At 41.3% G+C, this 26,346-nt stretch overlaps 1 protein-coding gene across 2 annotated transcripts; it reads right to left on the reverse strand.

Moving 5' to 3' along the window:
* Positions 1 to 547: 547 nt before the first annotated feature.
* On the reverse strand, positions 548 to 25,532 carry RGS14 (regulator of G protein signaling 14). Of its 2 annotated transcripts, XM_025164497.2 has the most exons (16): positions 25,058 to 25,532; positions 19,288 to 19,309; positions 18,182 to 18,336; positions 17,671 to 17,763; positions 16,611 to 16,754; positions 16,260 to 16,409; positions 16,025 to 16,145; positions 15,775 to 15,896; positions 12,968 to 13,171; positions 9,292 to 9,368; positions 7,703 to 7,829; positions 7,168 to 7,249; positions 6,259 to 6,305; positions 5,873 to 5,984; positions 1,173 to 1,270; positions 548 to 839 (listed from the first exon to the last, which is right to left on the reverse strand). In XM_025164497.2, the coding sequence occupies exons 1-16, from the start codon at positions 25,100 to 25,102 to the stop codon at positions 828 to 830; spliced, it is 1,611 nt and encodes a 536-aa protein (XP_025020265.1). In that variant the 5' UTR covers positions 25,103 to 25,532; the 3' UTR covers positions 548 to 827. The 2 variants fall into 2 exon arrangements, with proteins under 2 accessions (XP_025020265.1, XP_007420381.1); XM_007420319.3 differs by having other exon boundaries at positions 548 to 1,270; positions 25,058 to 25,530.
* Between the last annotated feature and the right edge of the window lie 814 nt (positions 25,533 to 26,346).

The following is a 26,346-nucleotide window of genomic DNA, read 5'->3' on the forward strand; positions in this document are numbered from 1 at the left end:
AAGGGGTAGTTGGACGGTTCGGATCCCGCTCCTTTTTCCCCCCCAATCTATTTCAAGTTCAGTTCAGAACATCCCCGTGGTTCAAGGATAGAGTAAAGGATCCAGGGGTGTGTGTGTGTGTGCAGCCAACCACAAGGGTGGTGCTTCCAACCTATTGCTCACAATATCCAAAATGACTTTTAAAATGATTACTCACAGCTCTTTCCATACCCTGAATCAAGATTTAACAGAGATCCTTGTGTCTGTTTCAGAAAGAATAATTTGCAAGTTCTACAAAGCAAAGCTTACCTAGGCCACCTTGAACTTGGTAGATGTGGATTCCTATTCATATGTATTAAAATATATGAATTTGGAAGCTAATGCTATTTGGGACTCAAAGTTCCATTGCCTCAAGAGGAAGCATGGATTCCACAAAACCTGCGTCCTTACAATTGAACAGAAAATTGTGTCTCCCTTGTGGGTTTGTATGTTTATGCCAAACCATACCATACCTTCCACCACCAGCTGAAACCCCAAAACACAAAAACTCAGGACTGAATCAGCAGCGTATCTTACATTTTACAGAGACCGAAAATTACAAACTATATACAGGCAGCATCACCACTAGCCACAGGGTTGCAGTTGCCACTGGAGCAGCCATTGGCAGTTGTTTTACAACACAGAGCAACACCATACAATAGTTTGGTACAGCAAGTGAGCAATACTGGCGCTTCACTGCCCAGCCAGCATGGGCAGTTCCACGGAGTGAGAGTCGGCCAGAACATTAGGAGCACACATGTCCATTCCTGAAGACGGCCCGAGGATCCCAAGAGCTAGATGGGGTCTAGCTAGGCTTCAACCTAGACCAGGGGAGAAGTCTGTGAGAGGCAGATCATGATACTACAACAGATATTGAACAGGAAAGGCCTGGCTTCACTGCAAAAAACATACAACTGAGGGACTAGGATGGGGTGGGATTCTCATGGAGTAGATCACAGGGCAGATTTCCCAGCAGCACCTGCTGATGATGAACTTGATATTTGCAGCTGTGAAGAAGGAGAAACCTGGGGTTGTGACTGCTCCTGGGTCTGACACTGAGAGGTATCAGCATCTGCCGCCTTGAGTGTGCAATTCTCAGTGGCAGGGCTGGATGGGGAGTGGATTGTGCAGGAGACACCAACTTGTTCAGGCACCTGAAGGAAATCAGGCAGTATTAGATCCTCCTTGGACAGTAGCCCACGCTGGTCATTGACCCTGCAGTTCTGTGCACGGTTCAGCAGCTCCATTAGCCCTAGGAGAAGAGAAGTAATTCACTGTATCTAAAAACTTAATACCATGGTAAGAGGCCATGTACCCTTCTGGATGTTGCTGATCTGCAATTTAAATCATTCCTCATTATGAACCTGGAATTGAACAACATCTGGACACCCATGTGATACCCAGCCATTCTTCGTACTGTCACTCTACAAAGTCAGCATTTAGCTCTTTTAATTTTACTACTATCATAAAACTTATATTAATTGCTTATGCCTTTAATAGTCATGGTTTCCCTACAGGAATCCTGAAGAGGATGCTAAAGACATGGCCAGGTGCTGACTGTGGAACAAATCACAAAGTGCTCATGTGCAAGTTCTAAGTTAAGCTAAAAAAGAAGAAAGCCAACCAGTTTCCACAATATAATCTTGAGCATACACCCAACACTTTCAAGGAGGACATCAGGAGGCCAGTGCCAAGAAAGACAAAAATCTCAGGAAGGAACTTAACAAACAGTTTCAGAGAGCTGTTAGAAGAGATAAGAAGCAGTATAAATAATATCTGTAGACATGAAAGATGGAAACAGACATGGAAAAACAAGGAAAGTCTTCCAAAAGATATCTGAACTCAGAAGGAGGTTCCAACCTTGAATTGGTAGGCTAAAGGACACCAATGGACAGATAGTAACTGATTCAAAAAAGTTCAAACAAAGATGGAAGGAGTATACTGAAATACTGTACAGTCCAGATGTACAGTATAGATACAGAGATGTCAACATCCAAGATGCCTAAGAAGACATGTCCTACTTAAAAGAACCTCTAGTACTAGAAGATGAAGTTAGATCAGCACTCCAATCATTACCAAGTCAGAAGGCTACAGGAACTGATAGAATACCCACAGAAATATGGCATGCTACAGGGAAGACTCAATAAAAGTTCTAACCAAGCTAAGCTAGCAAACGTGGAGAACTACACAGTAGCCAACAGATTGGAAGAGCCCAATATACATTCCAATATCAAAAAAGGAGACTTAACAGGGTAAGCAAACTGTCATACAATATCCTTAATTTCACATGGTAGCAAAATAATGTCTAGGTTCATCCAATTCAGATTAGAGCCCTTCATGGAAAAGGAGATGCCGGATGTTTAAGCTGCTTTAGAAAAGGCCAAGGACACAAGATATTGCTGATGCATGCTGGATAATTGAGAAAGCCAAAGAATACCAAAAAGAAGTCAGTATATGCTTCATCAATTATAGAAAGGCCTTTGATTGTGTTGATCACATCAAGCTGTGAAATGTGCTTATAAAAATGGGAATCCCAGAACATCTCATTGTGCTTGTGTGAAATCTATATACAGGTCAGGAAGCCACAGTACAGACAGAATATGGTGAAACAAACTGGCTCCAGGTTGGCAAAGGAGTGAGACAAGGCTGTATACTCTCCCCTTATTTATTCAACCTATATGCTGAATATATATTAAGGGAAACTGGATTGGAAGAAGATGAGTATGGTTTTAAAACTGGAGGAAGAAACATCAATAACCTGCACTATGCTGATGACGTTATTCTAATAACCAAAAATGCAAAGGATTTGCAAACGCTAGTAATAAAAATCAAGAGCACAGTGAAAAATGGAACTAAGGTTAAATATAAGGAAGACCAAACTAATTACAACAGGTACCACAACCAGCCTTAGAATTGACAATGAAGATACAGTATTGACGTAGTGGATACCTTCTGCCTTTTAGGATCAACTATCAATAGTAAAGGAACAAGCAGTCAAGAAATACACCGCAGATTAGCACTTGGAAAAGTAGCCACTTAGAAAAATTATTCAGATACTATGATGTGTCTATACTTACGAAGATCAGAATAGTGCAGGCAATGGTATTCCCCATGATACTCTATGGAAGCGAAAGTTGGACTTTGAAAAATCAGGATAGAAAGAGTATTGACACTTCTGAAATTTGATGTTGGAAAAAATTCCTGAGAATATTGTACCATGAAAACAAATGGATCATCGAACAAATCAATCCAGAGTTCTCACTTGAAGCACAATGACCAGGCTCAAATTATCCTACTTAGGACACATTGTACAAAGACCTAACTATCCAGAGAAGGCTCTAATGCTGGGAAAAGTAGAAAGAAAGAGAAGAGGACGACCAACAGCAAAGTGGATGGACTCAATTACACTGGCAATGGGTCCATCATTAGAAGACCTGAAAGACTAGATTGGGGACAGATTGTCATGAAGAAAAACTATCTATATGGTTGCTGAAAGTTGACACTGACTTGATGGCACATAATCAGTGATATTTAATAAATTTTGAATATTAAAAAAGCGGGGGTATTAACTTGTGTGCCAACAGTGGCCCTGGGACAGGAAATAACAATTAAAATTAGTTTGGTGGCAATTTAATCTGTATGACACCTCCATTTTTCTTTCCATTTCTTTCCTGCCTTTCTGACCATCTATTTCTCAATAGGCAATGTGATGGTTAGTACTGAACTTGAATTAGGGAGATGTAAGTTTAAATTCCAATTTAGACATTAATTTCACTCTGTGGCATGAACGAGTCATTGCATGTCAGTTTAACTTTGCTAACAACAACCAAGTCCATCCTCCACTTTTTATTTTTCAGCCCACCTCTTCTTCAACAGTAAGACCTTCAAACCAGAGATCTGATGTGAAAAAACAAGCTGGAAAATGCTCAAGATTATTCACCTCATCCAAGAATTTGCTTACTCTTAGCAAGCATTATGCTGTATGGAGAAAGGCAAGGAGTAATACAGGATATTGAAAATCTGACTTCCTGACACTAGAAAATTGGGTCTTCTCTTTGGCTTCTGAGATTTCCTAGACATTGCTTTAAAGGCTGTACTTATAGCCATTAAAACTTTTTAAAGGAAAACTGAGGTTCCCAGGATGTTAAATTAGGTCTTGAATTCCAAACTTAGGATTGGATCATGTGAATGAGGTAAATACCAATGTGGCTGAAAACCCATTTTTTCAACAAACCTGGAACTTTATCTTAGGACCCCTTTCTTGCATTTGCACAACTCAGTGGAGAATATCTGACCATTCCTGGCATCTCTCTCTTATCTAGACAATGTTGCTTCTGCTTATATGTCACTAAACAGCAGTAGTATAAATAGCCCTGTTTGTGTTACTGATTGACATTTTCTTTCTTTTACAAGCAATAGACACATCTGATCCTTTGAGTGTAGCCTAGTCAGAATTAACTTCCAAAGGATCTGAGAATCTGATGCCAAATTGACCTCTACCTTTTATAAGGAGTCTTTACCTTTTAAAGTCTCCTTTGAATTGAGCTCACCTCCTGGTGACTTAATAGACGTGGCTGTGCCATTTTTTGAATAACAGTATAGAAGTAATTTGCCTCTGTCTTTTTCCAGGATGTTCTCCAACCTCCCAGTGTGGGCTACAACCCTAGTATTATTGCCTGACAGTCTTTTGGCCACATTTAACTAGTGCCAATCCAGTTTACCTTCCAAGCCACCTGCTTATCTAGAATTATCTACCTATTACTTACCTACTCCTTATCTACCTATGATTAAAACTTTAAACTCAGTGGAAATGTGTAGATTCATACCCATATACATAAACAATACAATGTGCTACGGATTCTGGTTTATTAAACCTAGGTTTTGAGGTCAGTCCCACGTGTGCTACCTGAACAGCAAGCAGTACCACAGCATCCATATGTGATGGGGGAATGGAGATGGGAAACTATGGTGCCTATTAGTAGCTGTCCAATTTATGACAGCATGTGTTCCTTTACAAGTGCAAAATAATCTCTCTCACACACACTGATCCAGGATAAATGGTTAGTCTAATACTGGAGAGGGGAAATACACAAGCCTTGAAATCAAAAGATTTCAAAGCATTTCATATTGGCTGACTCATGGTGAATAATTCTAAAATCATAATGCCATTCAAAGTTGCATACATTCATAGTCAAATAAAGATTCTTCTGGCATCTGAGTGATTAGCCAATTTATCGTCCCATAAGTTTTCACAAGAAAGCTTCAGAGACTCTGGGCTGCTCACAAAGCACCTGTTTGTGGCCTTTGGCAGGATAACGGAGCTCTCCTATTCAGCTGCAGCTTAGGAAAGGACATGTTTGCTTTAGGGAGTTCTCAAGGCACTATGTGCAGACCCCTCTATATTTGCCTTCCAAACTAAAGTGCTCCACAGCTCGACTCTTTGTTAATTTGCTGCTAGCAACTGTACTTTATAAAAATATACCCAAATTAGCATGGCTTGGTTCTGCTTTATTTCCTAGAGCTACTAATTTTCTAGAGAGCCATTTTGCTGTAATGGTTAAGGCACCAGACTAGAACCCGAGAGACTTCTAGTCCTGCCTTGGGCATGAAGACAACTGGGTGACCTTGGGCCAGTCACTCTCTCTCAGCCCTGGGAAGCAGGCAATGGCAAGCTACTTCTGAAAAAAACTTGCCAGGAAAACTGCAGAGACTAGTTCAGGCAGTCCCCAGGAGTCAACACTGACTTGAAAGGTGCGCGCGCACACACACACACACACACATCCTAATCTGTAAGCAGCATCCCCTTGACTTCCCCAACTTTATTAGGTTACATGCAGAGACAGAGATGATTTACCTTCCATATCATATGTGTGGCGGTTCTGATTACTCTTGAAAGGCTTGGTAAAAGAACAGGACGTCTCTGGGAATGGGTCACTTTTGGATTCTGTCTCCACAGTAATGTCATCCTAGAACCATAGTGGGAGAAAGCCAGACTCAGAAAATGATCCATTTGTACTCAGGTCACAACTACAACCTAGGCATAGTGTATCACAAAGGGAATGGCAACATCATTCCTAGCCTGGGATAATTAGCATTATCAAGAAGAATGCTAGAGTAGGAATAGAGTTGTTGTATGCATTGATGTATTTTAAAAATTATGGAACAGTCATAAGATTCCCCCTGAAGCATGAACCAACCCTATTTAGTAAAAACTTTATTGCCTTTGTGGTCAGTGCTCACCTCAATCTGCTCATAAGAAGCATCTACTACCCCATCAGGTTTTACTTCTGCAATAAAAGAGATGGCTGTTAGAATCTCTGGAGGAAAGAAAGTTGCTTCAGGTGGCTGCATGAAAGATGCTGATCTATGACTTAAAGGACAGCACCAGTCAACAGAAGGAAACATTGTATATGCCAGCATAGCCGAGACCAGGAAAATTGTGGATTAGGAGTACCAAGTGGGAGGAAGGAAAGAAAAGCAGAGTTACCATTTTTATTCCACCAAGATTCCCTTGTATGAACCCATTCAGCAGGTCTACCATCTTCCATCACATTTTCTCTTTTCTTCCATTCAGCTTTTATAAGCATACATTTTTAAAACTATCTTGTTTTCTGTCAGAAAAGTAGGTAACAATCTCTGTGGTCAGGGTCTCTATGATGTGAGACTGGGGGTTATTAATTAGGGTGAACATGGAAGAGGGAGGAGGATGGCAGGATATCCAGTGGAATTTTCCTCCATAGGAGCCGTGATCATTATGGCAAACTTCCCAGCATGTAAGCAAATGAATGCCACACACAGGGAAGATGCCTCTTGTGCTTATACCAGTTGACCTGCTTATGTCAAATGGTCTACACCTAATTTTCTCCAGAAACAACATCACTCTGCACTCAACACTGAGCAGATTAATAGGGTAAGTTGCACAACATTTTAACCATTGCTTATGGTGAATAAATAAGAGCACCTATTCACTAATACTGGTGGGAAAGAAAAAGTTACAAAGAATATGTAGTCATCCCTTCTTGGGAACCATCTTCAAATCATTCTCCCTAGGGAAAAAAAGTTCTGTCTCTAGCTGTCTACAGTAGAATTAATCAGGCTTAGGTGTTACAATTCTGCATAAGTAACTATGTCCCTTTGAGCATTACATACCTGCATCTGAATCCAGCACAAGCTTCTGAGCAGCCACTGCGCTAACCTTCTCTTCCATCTTCACAGTTTGGAGTTCACCAGACTGCAGGGAGAGAGCAGAGTTAACAGATAAAAAAGGCCAGGCTTGCCCAGGGGGAAGGAGAAGAACAGGCCCTCCAGGGAATGGATAGCCCAAACAGTGGTATACACATGTCCTGCTAGAGTGGGTACTGCTTTTCAACAAGAAGCTCTACAAAAATAGTTGTCTGGAAGTAGTACCTCATTAAAAAACACGGACTCAGAGAGCTTGGGCATTTTCTTCTAACCTAGAGAACAGAAGCCTACCAAGAACCACAGCCTAGGTAGCCGTCTTTTTAGTTTCATAGCTCTTACTCCTGATAAACTAGAAGCACTGTCTTTAATGCAGACCAAGAAATGCAGAAAGCAACTGGGAGCAAGCTGACGATTCAAAAGTAGGCTGCGATGTCATATTGACAAATCCCAGCTAAGATTAGTCAAGCACTATTTACACCCCCCATTTCAGGATTGTTCTCACCCGTCTGAGTGACACCCGTCTAACATCTAGGCTGTACTTCTCCAAAATGGGCTGCAACGCTTCTTGCAAGTTTTTACTCGATTTTGCCAGAATGCGGACTGTCTTATTGATAGGTGTAATTTGCAGCCTGTAAAAACGAAGGATCAGGTTGAGGACAGATTGTCCTGGAGAAAAATCTATCTATGTGATTGCTAAGAGTCAACATCAGTTTGATGGTACATCATCATAATTAAAAAAGAAATCACACTGTAACTATATTAAATGGGCATAACACACTACATATGTGATAGCCAAATTGTAGCCATCTTGAGCATCTCCTCAATCCTTCCTGAATTCTACATGCTTATTTACAAACCGTGGTAAGTACAAAGGAAAATGAGAAAACAGCATAGGAAGGGGGCAGAATGGCATCTCTAATTTCAGGTGTATATATGAGCACAGCAGGAAGAAAAACCCTCATGTAGATCCGCTGGAATGCAACTGCCTGAACTGAAAAGGGTATGACTGTTCCTGGATTGTGATCTCTGACGTATTTATAGTGACACAGACATTGATGCTAAAATGATCACAAACTCAGGGAGAAATAGCTTCTCATAGAGTAGCATAGTTAGTAGCTTTCTATGCTGTCAATTTCCAACCACTAAAAGCTTTTCTAATTTGCACCTACCAGAAATGTGAGCATCCCCTGGTGTGGGTCCTCAATCCACGTGTGAGACATCTTAAGTTATTCCTAGCTGTGATGCCTATTGGTCACTTGAAGCTGGTGAGGGCACAACCCTTCCCTCCAGTCCCCAAGCACTCTTCTGCACCACTATTCTTTTTCCCCCCTCTTCCCTGTGGAAAGTATTGGGAGGTACACATTTTCTTATTTTATAAACACAGGTTCATTCCTTTTTTAAAGCTATGTACCTCCATAAGTCTGTCTGCTGTTCTTTAGGCTTGGAAGTTGGAGAACAGACCTATACTCTCCTGCTTTGCCAGGCACAGTAAAGAGGAGAGGCAAGTCAAGGCATCTGCCTTGTCCCAAAGCCCCATCCCTATGCCAGCCTTATATGCCATGCTGTGATTGGTAGATGGCTTCCTGCTGACTTCTGTGCGTGAGAGGGCATCAGAATCAGTGGGTTTAAGCAACCACTTTGCTTAACATGCCCTACACACCTGAAATCAGGACACCATCATTTGTTGGCAAGCCAAAACAGAGATAATAGATGCGTGATAGAGATTGGCAATGGGAATAGAAAATTTTATGCTAGTAGTACAGGGTGGGGTTTTTTTGGCCAACTCAAGAACAAGTGGATAGCACTTTAATTTAGCAGTCAGGGAAGACTCTAAATCTACTTACTCAACCATCAGTACCAACATGAAGGATAGGCAACTTAATTCAGCTTTTAGCTCAGCCAATTATACAATCAGTAATGACTACTATTGAACGATGTATGCCCCCAGACAGCAAGGGAGAGAATTTGTTTTATTCTGAGTTGTAAGTACAAATGGGTCACTCTTCTGGGGTAGGAATTCCCAGCCTCATCTTAAGGAAGTTGAAGCAAAGTCAACCCAGAACAGAAGGAGTCCTCAGAGAACACACTCACTCAAAGCTGACCCTGGTCTCCAGCTTCACCTCCTGGTCCATCAGTACTGAACTGTCCTGGTTCAGTGCTAGTGGCTTCTGTGAAAAGCCAAGGAAATACAGTTACATCAGTACAGTGCAAAGAAAGAACACTCCTGTAAGAATGTGCACAGATATGCTTGCTGATGTATGATACGATTCTGTAATACCCACAGAATAAGAAAATACACTATTAAGCTATTAAGACCAAAGATGCAATTCTGGGAAGAGAGCTCTGAAAACAATCTGCAAATTATCCAGGGGAGAGATTTTTTTTTTTTTATCGTGGTGGGATGGAAATGTGCATAAACAACAAAGAAATAAATAAAATATTCTTAACCAGGAATATTTTGATACTACAGTAATATTCTTTGAAAACTGAAATTGCCTAAGCTGATTTCACCTAATATATGCACATTCTGTAATCAGTTGTGAACTGAAAATTATTTGCCCAATATAAATATGCCTTGGAAAAACTTTATGTACAATCAGCATGGATATCTGAACTATACCTTTGGATATCTAGATAAATATATTTTTCTCTAACACTTTGCAAAGAGGAAAAACAATAAAGTGTAGCAAATTAATCCTAGACAAAACCAAGATTCCTCCTGAAATGAATTCAGTTTGATTTGGAGGATGTTTATTTGTTTTGCTTGTTAACAATGTGGGATATGAAAATGCTTAGAAAATACTAGACAACCTGTGATCCATTGGGTCATAGTTTCTGAGATATTTCGTTACCTAAACAGAGAAACAGAATGACCAAGGGCAAAAAAGCAGTGGGAGTGGGAGCGACCTCTGGCTTCCTGCCGGCTTCCCCACTGACTTTCCTTGTGGGAAGCTGGCAGGGAGCATTGGAAATCACCATCACTTAACTACAGCTGACTGTGGCAGTCTGTGGGTCATCTCTGCAGAGATAGCTCCTTACCTAAACACAGTTATCATGAAAATTAGGGGCCTCAATGTTTTTAATTACTTGTTTATCATTATAAAGAATATGCTTAAATTATTAGCCTTTTTTTTGTACTTTGGATATTTTTAATGGAAAAATGGATTTGGCCTTTGTAAACTAAATGACAATTTGATTTTAAACTTGATTCAGTATTGCGGCTTTGATTATAACTATCCCCTCTCCTGCTTTCTTGGATTATATCCAAAATATTTCACATCCAGCTTTTGACTTGTCTTTTCTGCACATCTGATTTTCCCTTCTACCGTACATACAGAGGTACAAAATGCTGTGGGTAAATGAACTGAATTCATCAAGGCCTTGAAATCCAGGCAAAACTTTAAATATAATACTGAAGTGAGAGGAAGAGACTGAGATAGCAAGTGTGGACCCACACACAGATAGACATATGTATGCTAAATTGTTTATACAAAGTTACTTATTTTATTCATTTGCATTAATATTAAATGTGTACATTAAAAAACCCCAGAAAGCTAAAGGTAGTAATTTGTCTAATGTTTCTAATTAAATTCTATGGTAGAACTGGAACTTAAAAAAAAAAACTTGCTTTATTCCTCCAAAAGAGAGAATTGTTGAGTGACTTAAAATATTAGAAGCATATACAATAATCAGTCCAATGAAGAAAAAATATATTAAATTTGTAGATTTGAATATAGGATTTGGGCTACAGTATTAGTGGCATATTTGAAAACTATGTTCATTATACTTAAAGTTTAAATCCTGAATAGCAGAAATAAACTGTTAGAATTCATACAAACTGTTCCTACAAATGCTGTCTGTATGATCTAATAAACCTGTAACCACTTTTCCATAAATTCCATCAAATTCAGTGAAATCCACTTCTGAATATTTATCTTGCTTATTTAAAACATTTTTATCATTCATGCTAATTTTTACAGAATTCCTGGAATGGCTTAGTCCACACACCCCTTTTTAAAGAAAAATTATCTGATTTCTGCCTTTTTCAGCTCCTCTGACTAAAAAAAACTGTTGCTGTTTACAGTACAGCAATTGAAAGGCTAAAACTTTAATTTTCCAGTTTTAATATTTCTGTTTTCTTAATCATTGTTATAAATATATAGTATATGCCATTAAATGCCATTCCCTTTCTCTCTGAGGCACACACTCAGTTATGTTGTCAATCATATTTGTATTCTGCCCTTGAGTTTGGCTTGGTGTGATGTGCAGATACTTCTGCTGAGGGGGTGCCACGGGGGGGTGGGGAAGGAAGTGGAGGAAGTCCCAGGTAAGGAGCGCAGGGGTGCTGCACAGGGGTGGGGAAGACCCTGGCAGGCTGCCTGCAAGTTGGTGGATGGGTTGCATGTGGGGAAAGAAGTGTAGGGTGCGTGTGAGTGTAGTGAGGCCCAGAAAGGAGGTGCTGGTGGGTGTGTGCATGAGTGTGGGAGCGCAGGAAGGCTGGGGAAAGAGGTAACAGAGAGGTCCAGAAAGGAGAGTGCTGGTGTGTGTGTGCATGAGTGCAAGTGCAGAGAGGCCTGGGAAGGAAGGGGTGGGATGTGTGGGTGTGGGGGTGTGTGTGTGAGAGCACAGGAAGACCAGGGAAAGAGGTTGCAGGGTGTGTGTGAGCACAGAGAGGCCCAGAAAGGAGGGTGGGTGGGTGGGTGCATGTTTGTAAGTGCAGGAGGGCACGGGAAGGAGTGCACGGGGGCATGCATGTGTGTGTGTGTGAATGCAGGAAGGTCTGGGAGGGCAGTGTGTGTGTGTGTGTGTGTGTGTGTGTGTGTGTGTGGACAAGCACAGGGAGGCCCAGGAAAAAGGGCACTGGTGGGTGCCCATGTGTGCATGTGCAGGGAGGCCTGGAAAGGAGATGCGACCTTCCCTACTGGCTTCCCCACTGACTGTGGGAAGCTGTCAGGGAGCATTGGAAATGAGGTTCAGGTGACCATGGCTGATTGCGGCAGTGTGGGGCACTGAAGCAGCAGCAGCGTAGCAGCACCGAAGCAGCCACAACTTTTCCAAATTTATTCCCACTGGAGTAATGGATTCTGGCATTCTGTAAGTTAGCCCGTTTGAGGTATCTTGCTTCAAAAATTGTTGACCTATGACACACCCTTTCACCCAATTGAAGGTTACAAACAGATAAACAGACATGAGAGTTCTAGCAGTATATAGACACAATATCTCTAGTTAAAAGGGGCTCCGGTGACCAATCTTCACAAGCCAACTGGGCAATTAGAAGCTACAGCACAGATACTGCTGAACGAAAACACCCTACTACTCCCAACTAGCATGGCCAACGGTGAGGTATACTAGAAGTTGTAATTAACAATCACTGAGGGCCACACATTTGTTAGCCCTATTGTATAGGACTAGAAAATAGAATTTGCTGGGAAGCTCATCCAACAACCAGGTGAATTCCCAAGCCAACAGAGAATAATCAAACCCAAATCCCAATTTCTGCTCAATTAAATTAGATAAAGTAGGTAAATATTGCATTTGGAGATTGAGATTAAGAGTGCACTAGCTTAAAGTGAGTTTGTAGCCACAGTAGATTTTCTGTTTAGAACTTTTGAAATCATGACTTTAATTATGTTACCTTGCTATATATTGAGAGAGATTACAGATGCCTCAATCTAAATTTTACCTAGAAAAATCCCTTTTTCTTAGGCTTCTGAAGTACTATTCTTTCAATAATGTTTCCCTTTTATCTAAAATAAATTGGACCTACCTTTTCATTTCCCATAAGGTAGATCTTTACTTCAGGCAAATTGAGGCCACGGCGCTGACAAACTCCAGCCAGCACCTCCTGGATAGAGAGGCCAGAACGTACTGGAGCCAGAGATGCAGTCCCATCAGGCAGGTAAATACAACAATACTTTTTGGGATGGTTCTGATTGTCAGATTCTGAGCCAGTCAGACTCTTCCTGTGATTCTGCAGAGAAAAGACTTAATACATTCAGTGTCACAGTCTGAAAGCTCAGTCTCCACAACAGAAGGTTACTTGAGACCAAAGATCAGTAATATTCTATATGTGTCAATGCATGCGCTTATGGTAGATGTCAGTGTGCATGTGTGAATTTGCTGAGGCTTTTTCTTTTCTTCCTGTTCAGTTGGAAGACCTGAAAGATCAAGTTAGGGACAGATCATCATGGAGAAAATCTATCTATGTGGTTGCTAAGAGCCGACAACAATTTGATGGTACATAATCAGTCAAAACTCTTCTCTCAGTTGTTCTATATAGAGAGAGAAAATGAGATGACGGTAGGACTTTGGGCCACAAAAAAGGTACATTTTTAAAGAATATTCGTAGGTGGATTTTTGGTGACTTAAAGCAACACAATGTAGAAAACTTGCACATCAAGAAGGAAATCTGATATTATAGAAAGCCTGATGTATCGAAAGAAAAGTCCAGATATCCCTGCTTTGCATAGTGACCAATAACCTTGCTTGAAAGAACTCAATAAGCATGCAGGGAATTCTTTCCTATTACTTCTCAGCTATGATAAGTACTAAAAGCAAATAATACTGAGAACACTTGTATCAGCCGACAGATAATAATTCCTTTATAAAGCCATTTAAGCCAGCAGCTGGCACCAAATCTTGAGGCAATGAATCTCATGGTAATTGTGCTTTATGCAAAGATGTACGATTTTTCCCTTTGTTTTGAGAACAGAATTCATATATATGCTCCTTTCTTTCCACCAGCTTGAAGTAATTGAAGTAATTATCACTTTGCGTGAGATGGGCAGCTATAAAAATACTATAAATAAATAAATAAATAATTCTGCCAGAATTCTGCCAACTCAACCTACTGTATCTCTTGCTGTAAAAACTGTAGAACTGTCAGAAGATCTGCTTATTAGCTAGGCAATCAGAAGCATTTGTTTTCACCTTCAAGAGCTGCCCCACTCTGTAGGCAAACTTATTACTATGAGCTTCCGTGAGCCTAGAGTTGGGGATGTGAGTAGAATGTTTCTTCATTTGCATGGTACACACATTCACATTTACTGTACATATACATGCTTCTAAAAAAAAACAACCCACAGCCAAAGAGCATATTCTTTTGTTCCTAAGGAGCTATTTATTTGGAAAAGGTCTTGATAGTGTACAAGGCTCCACCTGGCATCTTTGGCCATTCCAGAAACAGCTTTGGACCTGCCTCACTACATAAAATTAATATGCTTGGAAAGCAGAGTCAGCATCTTTCTTGCTCCAAAATGCATTTATGTTTTTTCTGAAACTGGAACAATGCTAAAACAACAACAACAACAACAACAACAACTCCTCCTACTCCTCCTCCTCCTCCCCCCATTGCAGCATATGGATAGCCTTTTTTCTGCCATACCTCCTGGGGCTCAGGGAACAAGCAGGGTGAACAAGTAGCAAAGAAATCACTGGCAGAAGCAGGAGTTGCAGCCACAGAACCTGGGAAGTACATCTTACCTTGGGGTGGGGGAGGGAACAAGTGGACTGAGCGGATGACAGAAGAAGCTGCTAATCAAGAAAGATGGGGTGGGACCTGCAGGAATACAGGCAGCACCTGGCAACCATGCCCCTGTCCTGCCACATGCCCTTTTGCCATCTGACACTGTGACAGTGAAAGTGCTACCACTGCTGCATCCTTCTTCCTTGCCTACCTGGAGCATGGATTTGTGGATGGCTGCTTGGCTGGGATAACAGCAGAACCATTCAGGTCCAGGCTGACCCCCTTCCTGCCACTGCTCCCACCTCCCTCCATTCATTGGGGCCTGACTGTAGAAAATCTGTGGGTATATAATTTCATTTGGGAGAGGGAGCCAGGGAAATTTCCCGTCATAACAGGAGCACAGAATTTTGGGCAACTGACTAGAATGCACAAAACATGTGCTAGAAACATGGAGGTACTGTCTGTGTGTATGTGTGTGTGCGCACGCATGTGTGCATGAAGGAATTGTTATTATGGGAAAAGCTGCAATAGCTCAGGGCAGAGTACTGACTGAATGATGATTAGCACCCTCCTAATAATCAACTGGAGGGAACACTGACTGATTTATGGTGATCTCTGTGTCCCCCTCAGTATTTCAAGGTCAGCAACTGATAGTCAGTTTCCCGATGATGTGGAGGGATTGGGTTGGGAAACAGAGTGGGAAGATGCTATGTCAAAGAGCCCAAAGTATTCTCCCCTGGATAATTTCATTCTCCACTCTTATTTTATTGGCCATGATGTTCAGAAGGAAGGGCTGCTTTCCCACCAGTTGAAAAGCAACAACTTTTCAACAGTTTCAAGGCAGGGCAACCTTTCAAGAGGCTACAGCCATGAAAATACCAGTATGCTTTCAGTAGCAATCACAGAGATTTCTACATTGTAGAGAACTCCTCCACACAGCACAGTCATAGCCTATTATAGATAGAGTGTGGGGGCTGGGTAGAACCTATGGTGTAACAGTCATGGCATACTGTTAAGCAAGAGCCAAGCGCCCACATTGCAACAAACAGAGCAGAGAATATTTTTACAAGCTGCAGCTCAAATTCTAGCTAAACTCCAGAACCACTCACCTCTGCCTGCAAGCCACTGGTTGCATAAGATGATAGGAAGCCCAGGTCCAGGCTAGCTGAGGAATTCAAAGAGCCTTGGGACTCACGCCAGGGGGATGGCCCCTCACCACCATTTCTCTCCTCTAAAACAGGTAGTTAGCAAGGAGTTAGGACTTTGGAGAATACTTGGCCAGTTATTAATTATTCCTGTTCTGTCAACCTTCTTCATTAAATTGATCAACTGTATCCCTACTTTCAACTTTGAACTCACCTCCCCAGGGACGGTCCCTCCGGTCTCCTTTTCGAAAGGATCTCCGAGGACTCCTCCCAGCCATGTTACCGGCTACTTCCACTCCTAATGGCAGCGATTTCCCTGCTTTTAGTTTTGTTTTCTAAAAGAAAACCAGAGAGTACAAGAGCTCTAGATCCATTGGACCTGCTTAAGGGGCATTCCTAAATTCCTCCAAATCACACTATATTCTACACTGGAAGTAAAGGCTTCCCACCTTGCTATGTTCAGTGGGTGGGCTGCCAGTCTGAGAGCTGGACTTCAGTTCTGGCAAGGGCTGCCCTTGGCTTTCTGCCTTTGCACATGCTTGATACAATGGAGACTTGACAAAACGTGCATAGCTGTCAAATTTCATCAGGTTGAAGATCTGAAAGAAGCAAAGTTCAGTATCATTAGTGTTTCAACAGCAGAGCCCCCTTGGCTCTTAGGTGAGTTCGCCCAAAAGGAATCAAATATTCTGAATAAGAAGAATACTTAATTACTAATTGGGGAGCAAATTTACTATACTACCATACATATTATGTCCCTTATAATGGCATATCAGCTAGCAGAAGTGGGCTCTTCTCACCTGAAGTTGTTGAACATGAAACATGTCAGGAGTGGGAGTAGACAACATTTCCTCACCAATCCAGGCCTGTTTGTCAATGTTCACTGGGTTCACTGAATGACTTGACAGAAACTCATCATAAATCTTCCTAGCCTCCTGGGCCAGCTACGAAGAAAGTATGCAGAATGAGAATCACAACACCATTATAGCGAAGAACAGAAATATCTAGAGCAGCTGCAGTAATCAACATTGCTTGTATTTTCTCCCTAAGCACAAGATACAGGGAGAGAGCCATCTGGGTGCTCTATTCATCTCATAGGTTGGTGTGTTTTCAGTGGTTCTAAACGAACAATAGACAAATATGAATGCTATTCATTTGGGTGAAGAGTTAAGTGAGAGTCCCTTCCTTCCTTCCTTCCTTCCTTCCTTCCTTCCTTCCTTCCTTCCTTCCTTCCTTCCTTCCATCCATCCATCTCTCCCATGCTTTAAAAAAAGGCAATATTTGAGCCCATATGGATATGCCAATAAATTTGAAAATATGGGGGCAATAAAAATATCTGTAAATCCAAGACAACTTAAGTAGGATTTCCAATAACAACAGGGAGAAATTTTAATACTCTGCACTGTATCCCCCCAATGATAAGGAAAAGGAAAAAAATAGTTAAAACATTGAGGTTTCAGTAATGCATATATCTTACAGAATTTTTTTTCTTGGTGAAGAATATGACTTCCCTAAATAAAAAATTATATAATCATCACTATGGTCTTCCTCCTCCTCTTTATTTTTGCTATTTATATAAAGTTCTGCTCTATATAGTTGGAGGCTATGGGGCATTCTATTATTCCTTGACACCTTGCTGTCTCTCATGAAACCCAGGGAATTGTAAATTGTACACAAAATTTGGTTTTATACGAAACAGTCTTCATTTTAGAAATTATATTCTAAATCTCATAATATAAAGATCAAACAGACCTCATACATTTGTTCAGATTACATATATTTTCTTAGCACACAATGAGTCCACTTATAGTGCAAAATTTGGTCTTCTCCTGGTTAACCTACATATGGCAGAATTCTTACCTTTTGGGTGCTCTTAGCTGGGATCTGCTGAAATTGTTCACAGGCTTGCCAAAAATATACATTCTCAGCGCTAAATTCCTTTTTCAGGAACTCCTGGAAAGAAGGAAATAAGGATAATTCCCTATCTATGGCAACATTGTCACAAACCAGAACCCTAGGACAGCCAAGGGGGAATCAAGGGATTCAGGCAACATTAAGCCAAGCCTAATTATTATCTTTGCCAAAAGTGCAAGATCACCAGGCAACATACAGTAAGTTGTGTTGGCTAGCAATATAGCCATCAGTGAATTCAGCAAACAGCTGTACTGCCTAGCAAACCAGGAGAGAAGGTCTGTTTCAAGGTTGGAGAGGAGAGAGACGGCTACACAGTTTCAGATTGGTATAAAAGATATAGGTCTAAATAGCTCCAGATATGTGCCATCTCAGAAGGGGGATAAAAAGAAATAATAGTAAAAACAGAAGAATGTGCAGTGAAAAATCAAAGGAAACAGAAAGGTGATATGGAACTCACAGTGAAGTATGCAACACCATGTTGGTCCTGTAGCAGCGTCTCAAAGGATTCAGCCCAGCGGGCCACAGAATGCCCCAGGGAAGGAGTAACACTCTGAGTGCATGGTAGACTGTTCACACTGTTACTACTACCCCGGTTGCCAGAGCTGTTTAATTCTGTGAAGCAGAGAGAGGTTTCAGGTCTTTCAGAGGCCTCATATGTGGAATGATGCTATGAATCTGGGTCTGCCTAACATGGCAATTACTGAAGTCCAGGGTCAGCCAAAATGTTTTTCTATCTGAAATGGCACCAGCTCACCCCGTGGACAAAGCCAGTCAGACTACTAGCTGACTCTTAATTCAATACTGGTTATGGGACAGTGTCCCTGAGTGGGATCTTTGGAAACATAGATAAAGTAGTGAGGCATTTCTCTTGCTGGGGACACTGAATGCAGATAGTTAATTTCCCAATGTTGGAAATCAGATATTTTAAGTAGAATCTCTGAGAGGCAAGATGCCTTGTCTCCCATCTACCAGGGAGCTGCTCAAAATCACCAGTTCTACCTGCTAATAGTAGCAAGGAATTAGCATCCTGAAGGAACCTCACGGATGAAGGAGAAAATGACAAGGTACCTCCATTTCTCCCAGAAACTATGTTTGCAGTTAGCTGATTTCCCACAAGTAAACAAGTAATTTTGAACAGAATAACTGGGAGAAGGGAAACCTTATCCTTGTCCCTCCCAGCAACACTGTGCAGAGCACTGGTTTATTCTTATCACTAGTGGTTTGTTCATTCTGATCAGCTCATTACAAAAACAAATTTCTAGCTTGATAGCTTCCTATTGCTAATGGCAGTAGGAAACCAGGGGTCTGTTCCCCAGTCAAACATCCTAGGATAGTTTGGCCAAACATTTGTTTTACCATCCAATCCCTGAATATTGTTTTGTATAGTTTAAAGTGCTGACATCAGCTACTATGAGGTGGTATAATGGGTAATTCCCTCTGTTATTGTATTTATCAACCTCCACATCAAACATATCCCCTATTAGCCAGCAAAATCCTGTGGTCATGATTATACACTGTCTCCATAATTCTAATACCATTCCCCAAGTCACATGTCCCACCTACCTCCATCTGATACAGCCAGGCCCTGCAAAAGAAGGATGAAAGTGATCAGAGTATTATTTCAGAGACAGAGATGAACTCAAAAAAGGCACCATCCTTATCCTCACTGTCATTATGATATTTACATCCAGGCTTTCTGCTTGTATAAGCACACCATGTAGTTAACAATGTCAAAACAAAATACATTTAAATCACAGCAATAAAATCAATACAATTAAAATCACAATTAAAATCAGGACAATTAAAATCAGTTTAAAGCTTGATGAAATAAAGCATTTTGGCCATTCTCCAAAATATTGAACCAGTGGAGGCCAAATTCTCCTCCCTCAGAGAGAACATTCCAAAGGAGAAGGCCCTTTCCTGCTTACCAGATAGTCAAGCTTCCCACAGAAAGGGCACCTTCAAAAGGGCCATTTCTGCTGATCTAAGTCATTGGACAGGTTAATAGCAAGAGGTGTGGCCCCTCACAAAATCAGACCCCAAGCTATCTAAGACTGAAGGTAAACACCTTAAATTGTGCCCTGAAGGTCACTGGCACCCACTGCAGAACCTTCAATGCAAGCATCATGTCATCATCGTACCTTGCAATTCTTATTTTGTTTATTTATTACTTATTGTATTCCATTTATGTGGTGCCTGTTTGCCAAGCAACTCTGAGTAGCTAATATAAAAATCCAGTAAAGGAAAAAAAAAATAACACAAGTAAACCACATATAAACACCTATAGTGCTGGGGTCAAAATCTGCCTCACACATTCTGATGGCTCACACGTGAGCCACTGATGGCCCAGTTCCTGAGGAAACTCAATTAACAGTCTGGATGCCACATTTTGCACCAATGGTGGTATCCAAAATGCATATAGTTTCTGTTCCAGTATGAGATACCTTACATATTAGTTAGCTAGATACAGATGCAAATATAGGACAACCATCTGTTCTGTCAAAGAACAGCCTAACCATGCCTCATTCCATCTCCCAGGTACATGTTTCTAATATGGAAATCTTCTATAGTTAGGAGAGTCTCCTACAAGCAGTATAAAATGGGTAAGACGGAAGGAATGACATAAGCAAAAGAGGGTCTCTTCCCAACTTTATTTGAAAAAATAACCCACAGACTTCATTTTACTCCATTTTTTCCTGACTCACCTCAAGTGAAATTAATGCAGATCCAGTGGAAATCTCAGCCCAGATTTTCTTTTATATCAGGGACTTTTGTGTGAAAGGGCCATGCACAAGAATGAGAGTCTCCACAAGAATTTGACAGGCTGTGGCCAGAATTACAGTTCCACAGCCTAGTCCAAGGTACAAAACCTCTGCCTATTGGTGGCTGTACTGTATTCCTTTAGGAATAAACTATACATATAAGGGAGGGAGGGTCACCTTTTTCTTTAGTTATTTCTTCCAAACTCTGTTCTGCTTTCCTACGCAGTGTGCAACCACAGAAAGAACATATCAGTTTTGCCAAAGGCTGAACCAATAGGTTGCAGATTACTAAACTGGGTGTATTTTCTTGGATCTAGTGGACTATGAATGATTATCAAATCCTATTAAAGCAAAAATCAAACTCTGATTTAAAGAAACCGTAATGAATACCTTTTACTTCAACTGGATATATTCAGTGGAAGATAGATGAGAGCTGAAGGAAAGTACCATAAACAGCTGCCAATGGCAGAAAGAAGGCTGGATGTCCCACATAATTGAATAGCACTATAAAAGCTATAAAGATTAGCTATTCTTTTGGAAGATGCTGTAGCATCTAGGATAGTTCTTTACCTCTAATTAAAATTAAAATATATAAAGCTAATTAAGATTAGGGGAAAAGATCAAAAAAAGTTTTTTTTTAATTGAGATGAAACTAAAAAGCAAGAAAAAGTGTTCCTTTATTCCTCTCATACCTATGTTAGTTTGAAACTTTGCCATAGAAAGTCTTTCTTTGATGGGAAATTGATAGTAGTTTGATTTTAAATATCTTTTTGAAAGTAAGATTTATTTCTGATGATGAATAAGCATTGCCCCTATAATTTGCTTCATTATAAGTTATTATATCAGAAAATTATTTCCAATTATTTCTTAATTAGTTTGTTCCTTTACTTGTACCGGGATGAACTGAAAGGTTTGTGTGTTTTTTTCTGATGCTTTTGGTGTGCTTATTTCCCTACAAGAGAAACCATTTCTCTTTCAAATGTCCTCCTTCAGTCATTTCTCTGGAACCAGACCTTTGGTTGCTCTTTTTAAAATGTGCATTTCAGAGATAAATTCATCACTTGTCTTGTTGACAACTTTCTCCTTTACATTCTGAGGGCACAAGAGGATCAAGAATGCTTGATTTAGTTGAGGAAATATAAGAAGAGAGAAGGTGACCATCTAATGCTGGAATTCCTGATTTTAAGGAAACTAAAACTGAGGGTAGTAAAATGTGTATCATGGACTTTTTAAAAAGGGATTTTAATACACTTTAATGATAAGTAGCACCCCATGGCTGGAGAAGTTAATAGGAAAAGGTATTTTTAGTATCAAAAAAATACTAAAATTGAAGAGAGTAGAAAAAAATAATAAAAAGCTTTCTAAAGATTTGAAAAGAAATAAGGAGACATTAAAAAAAAGAAAGAAGAAGGGGAGGGGAGGGGAGGGGAGGAGGGAAGGGAAGGGAAGGGAAGGGAAGGGAAGGGAAGGGAAGGGAAGGGAAGGGAAGGGAAGGGAAGGGAAGGGAAGGGAAGGGAAGGGAAGGGAAGGGAAAAGAAAATTACAGACAGTTATCTCAGAACTGTTGATCTGAGGACAGGGAAGCCACATGAGCTGAATTTAGCAAAGGATGCTAAGGGGTTTTTTTGGTGAAGTTCAAAATAAAAGGAAAAGAATTGGCACGCCAGCCATTCCAAGGTAATTCTGTTTTCTCCCACAAAAAAGTATGTGGTCAAGTAGAGAGGAATGGGCTCCCTTTCACTGGATGTATTCAAGTGAAACTAGATAACCATCTGCCTAGGAGACATTAATTTGTAATATATTTCTGTTGCGGTCTTGATTTGGAATATGTCAGCTGCCAAAATTGGTGTTATACCAATTTACGTTGTAATATATTTTCTTTTTTCATCATTTAAACTTTTCATTAATATAATCAGTTGCATGTTTAATATATTTCCATCGATTATCATTTGTAATCATTACAATGCATATTCTTTTATTATCATTTCCAGCAGGGGTCCCAAACTCGCAGCCCGTGGGCCTTATGTGCCACTCCCAGTCATTTTTTGTACCCAGTAACAATCTTTTGTTTGTAGGCACTGAGGAGGCTGCCCAGCAAGGCCAAGGTGCTAGGTGGCACGAAGACTCCCCGGCTGGGCCACAGGAAATGCCACTCCAGGCAAAGAAGCAGCATGGCAGTGCCACATGCCTCCCAGCAACAGGGCTCCTGTTCAGCTGGCCCACGCAGTTGGCACTTCTCACACCACCCGCTGGGAACCCCCACCTGCTCTCATGCTGCATGGCAGGGGCTATTTCTGAGGTGGCACTGGGGTCTTTGGGCAAGGGCTATGGGGAGGCAAGGCATGGCCAGGGGAGAAGGGCTGGGAAGGTATGGCTGCCCAAAGGAGAGAAGGAAGAGGCAGCTGAGAAGGAGGGTTGCTTCTGGCTGCCCTGCCACAAGGGTCTTTTTGCTAGGCAAAGACAGCAAACAAAGAAGCAAGATCCCTCTGCTTGGGCAAAGGAAGGAACAAAGGACTGCCAGGCAAGAAAGAGCAAGTCGAAAAAGACTGAGGCAGAAGAAAAAAAAATAGCAGGATTTTGGCAGCTCCAGGATGAGATTCCTAGATTGTATAATCTCAGATATGATCTTGAACAAAAGATTATGTATAAACGCAGTATTAAAACCAAATATAGGTGTTCTCATTAATGAAAAATGCCACCACTTAAATGACCAAAGTGTAATGGCTCTGTTGCACGGCTGTGTCTTATATAGCTTTGTTTCATGATAAAGTTGTTTTTAATTCAAGATACTCCTTCTTCTTTATTTTAAGTAAAAAATGAAGAAGAAGGAGTATTACATATGTCATTAAATATAAATATATTAATGACATACGTGATACTCCTTCATTTTAGACTCACTAGAAATGTTAGTGTCAGTGTATGAAAAAGCTTCTGTGTTGCAGCCCTTGGGCTAATGAACTGTCCTCATGTGGCGCTTGTGATGACTTTAAGACTCCTGCTTTAAGGTGATCTTATGGGAACTGTCTGATTTGCTATGCTTTAAACGTTCTGTATATAACTTTTGGGGGGGGGTCTTTTACAATAATGTTTAATTGCTATTTCAATAGATTTTTATTTATTTTCTTTTTGAGCAATCCTGCTTTACTGGTCACCCTCTATGTAATCACATGAGCAAACAGAAATAGAAGGAACACAGAATCCATATTATGCAGAGGATTACCCAAAACCTAGCCTAAGGACATAGGTTCCCCACCCCTGACCCATGCTAAAAATATTCTAGTTTGTTAACAATGCTGCTGACATAATTTGCACAAGTCATCACAAGATTCCTAATAGTTAGACTTCTGTGGAGGCATTTCTTGGCCACATACAGTATTTCTAAAAATGATTAATGGAAGCTGCATAGATGGGACAAGATTAGTATCTGGACTGCAAAGATCTGAATTACCACTAGATGGTAGTGAAGAAATGCAGAGAATACTAACTCCTTATTGCCATCTAGTGGTCTTCTAGATTTCTGCAGCCCAAATATGGTAGGTAGGCCTAGTGATATCCTTGTCAGCGCCAAGGAATCCAAACTGGAACTTGAAGTTACACTTCCATTGAAGCTCAAAGCTGTCTTTGCAGGAACTGCCCTGAATCTGACCTAACACTAAATGTTCATGGACATTCTCCAGAACAAACTATATGATAGAACTCCTTATTTTGATCTCAGTCCAATAAATCTGTGCACGAACCATGCCAGAGAAATTTCCGTAATATAACACCATGTGAACATTATTGGTCATGCTTCTTCCTATTTAGCCCAGCCAAAGGCAATACAGTACTATTTTCCAAATAGGAATCTGATTTCGTGAGATTAATTTACAGTAATTTCCATCTAAAAGGAGTCATCATTGCACAAGAGGGTCCCCAGACAAGTCAGCCTAACCTGCAGCAGCTTCTGCTTTGCTCACAGCCAGAGGCTCCTGCATTCCATGAGGTCGGTCCATCTAATCATCTGATTATATTCCTCCTTTCCTTTTTTGGCTGCCAGTCATACTTAGTTGTGCAACCTGATAACAGAAGAGTCACGCCTGCCAGGTTCTGCTTCCACAGCAGATTGCGCGGTGTAACCTGGCAAGTTTGAAAGGCACTGTGATTTCACAGGAACCCCTCAACGTGACAAAAGCACGCCCCAGCTGGAGCAAAGCAACAGCTGCTAAGGTCTCACCCTGAAAGAGCCTTTTCTCTCTCACATAGTTTACAAAGAAGGGGGCAAGAGCACGGGGCAACAAACACAAGAGTAGCCCACCCTCCCTACCACCGCAGTGGTACAATCGAGCTAAATGCCTCCCTCACAAATCTTCCTACACCTTGGGGAACCATGAAAATCAGAAAAGGTCTCTGGAAGCTGCAGCTGGCCTACGCTTCCCCCTGGAAGGAAAGAGCACCCAAATGCCAGGAGCAGATTTTAGGAAGGAGCCCTTTTCATCAGGAAGAGAAGAGCAGCCCCAAACCTCTCTCTCTGATTCGAGCTGCAGCTGCTGGCCTCGCCATCCCCCAGTAGTGGCTGAAGTATGCTCACTCACCATTCGGCCATTTTGGACACCCAGATGTTTGGGTTTTCCCAGCATGCCTCTCGTGCAGATGTCACAGGTAATCTTTTAAACCCAGGACCATCAGGCTGGGAGCAGCCCCTCCCTGAGGCTGCAGCACGGCCTTCAGAGCATCCCCGGCAGGGAGAGAAAGAAGGACTGGAGCTGCCTCTGCCACGCTCACAGTGCAGCATTCACTACTACCTCTTTTCTCTGCCACAGGAAGTGTCACCATGGAAACCAAAACCACAGCTCAAAATGGGGTTTGGAAGAAAGAGACTCCTTCCTCGTGAGCACAGCCCCACCGACACCTCCAGACCAAAGCTTTGAAAACGGTCCAAGGCTGCAGCCAAAGTCTCCTTAAAGGATCCCACGCCCTGATAAGGGACCAGGAGCATCAGGGGCTGGAGCCAAGGAATTTTTCTGGCACCCCCAGACACAGCCCTCGGGGGATGCAACGGACAAAGGCAAGCTCCAGCAGACACATTGAAGGCGGAGGAAAGCGCGAAGGCAATCGGCTGACAGGAACCGTGGCACTGTCCAAAGTCAACACTCCCGAAGATGAGCGTCTCCTATTGTTCTTCAGAGGCTGCAACTATGATGCACACAGGACAACCCTGTTGGAACAAAATTAAGGCCCTAGGTGGAGCCCCTAGTCTAGTTTGTGAAAAAGGAGTGGCTGACTTTTGTTACAATGTCAGGTTTTATGTATTACATTTTTATTATCTCTTCCTCTAAAGAGTGCAGCGTGGCTTAGGTGGTGTCCCCCCATTCATTTATCCTTATAACAACCCTGGCAAGTTAATTAGACTCAAGAAAAAAAGTGAGCCAGGTTTCATGGTTGAATAAAGATTGGCACCTAATCCCCGAAGTCCTAGTCCAGTGGGTGGCCCAGTGCCGCAGTAGGTCTCACTGGGAAAGCTGCCAATCTTCAAGCTAGTTTTGAAACCAGGTGCAATTTTATCTGGCTTCTGCTACAATTCAAATTAAAGCTAACATAAAGAGAACAAGCTTTGCCTAGTTTTACTTGTGATAATATTTGTATGTACTTCATATAAATGTTAATGAATTATTATCTCATGCACTTTCTGAAAAAACAACTATTTGTTTGCATCCATTTATTCCTCAGAGCCAAGAAGAAAAGTCACGATCTCATCAAGCTGCACCTAATCAAGCTGTACCTAATGCTGGCCTGGTATCAGAAGAATGTTGCAATTTCCAAGAGTATAAAAGCTGAGGCATCCCAGCTTTTGTGGGCATCCATAATCCAATGCAAGATTGTG

This window comes from Python bivittatus, unplaced genomic scaffold (genome assembly GCF_059951505.1).
Source record: "Python bivittatus isolate LINGU-HERP-01145 unplaced genomic scaffold, Pbiv_v1 ctg000080_np1212, whole genome shotgun sequence".
NCBI classification, from domain to species: Eukaryota; Metazoa; Chordata; class Lepidosauria; order Squamata; family Pythonidae; genus Python; species Python bivittatus.

Excerpts from the sequence above, each read along its gene's own strand:
- RGS14 (XM_007420319.3), bottom strand. The coding sequence starts at position 25,102 with ATGCTGGGAAAACCCAAACATCTGGGTGTCCAAAATGGCCGAATG. Across the intron at positions 19,310-25,057 it reads GTGTCCAAAATGGCCGAATG|GGCCTGGCTGTATCAGATGG; the intron begins GTGAGTGAGCAT and ends CTTCTTTTGCAG. Across the intron at positions 7,830-9,291 it reads GAGACCAGGGTCAGCTTTGA|GCTGCAAATTACACCTATCA; the intron begins GTGAGTGTGTTC and ends TCGTTTTTACAG.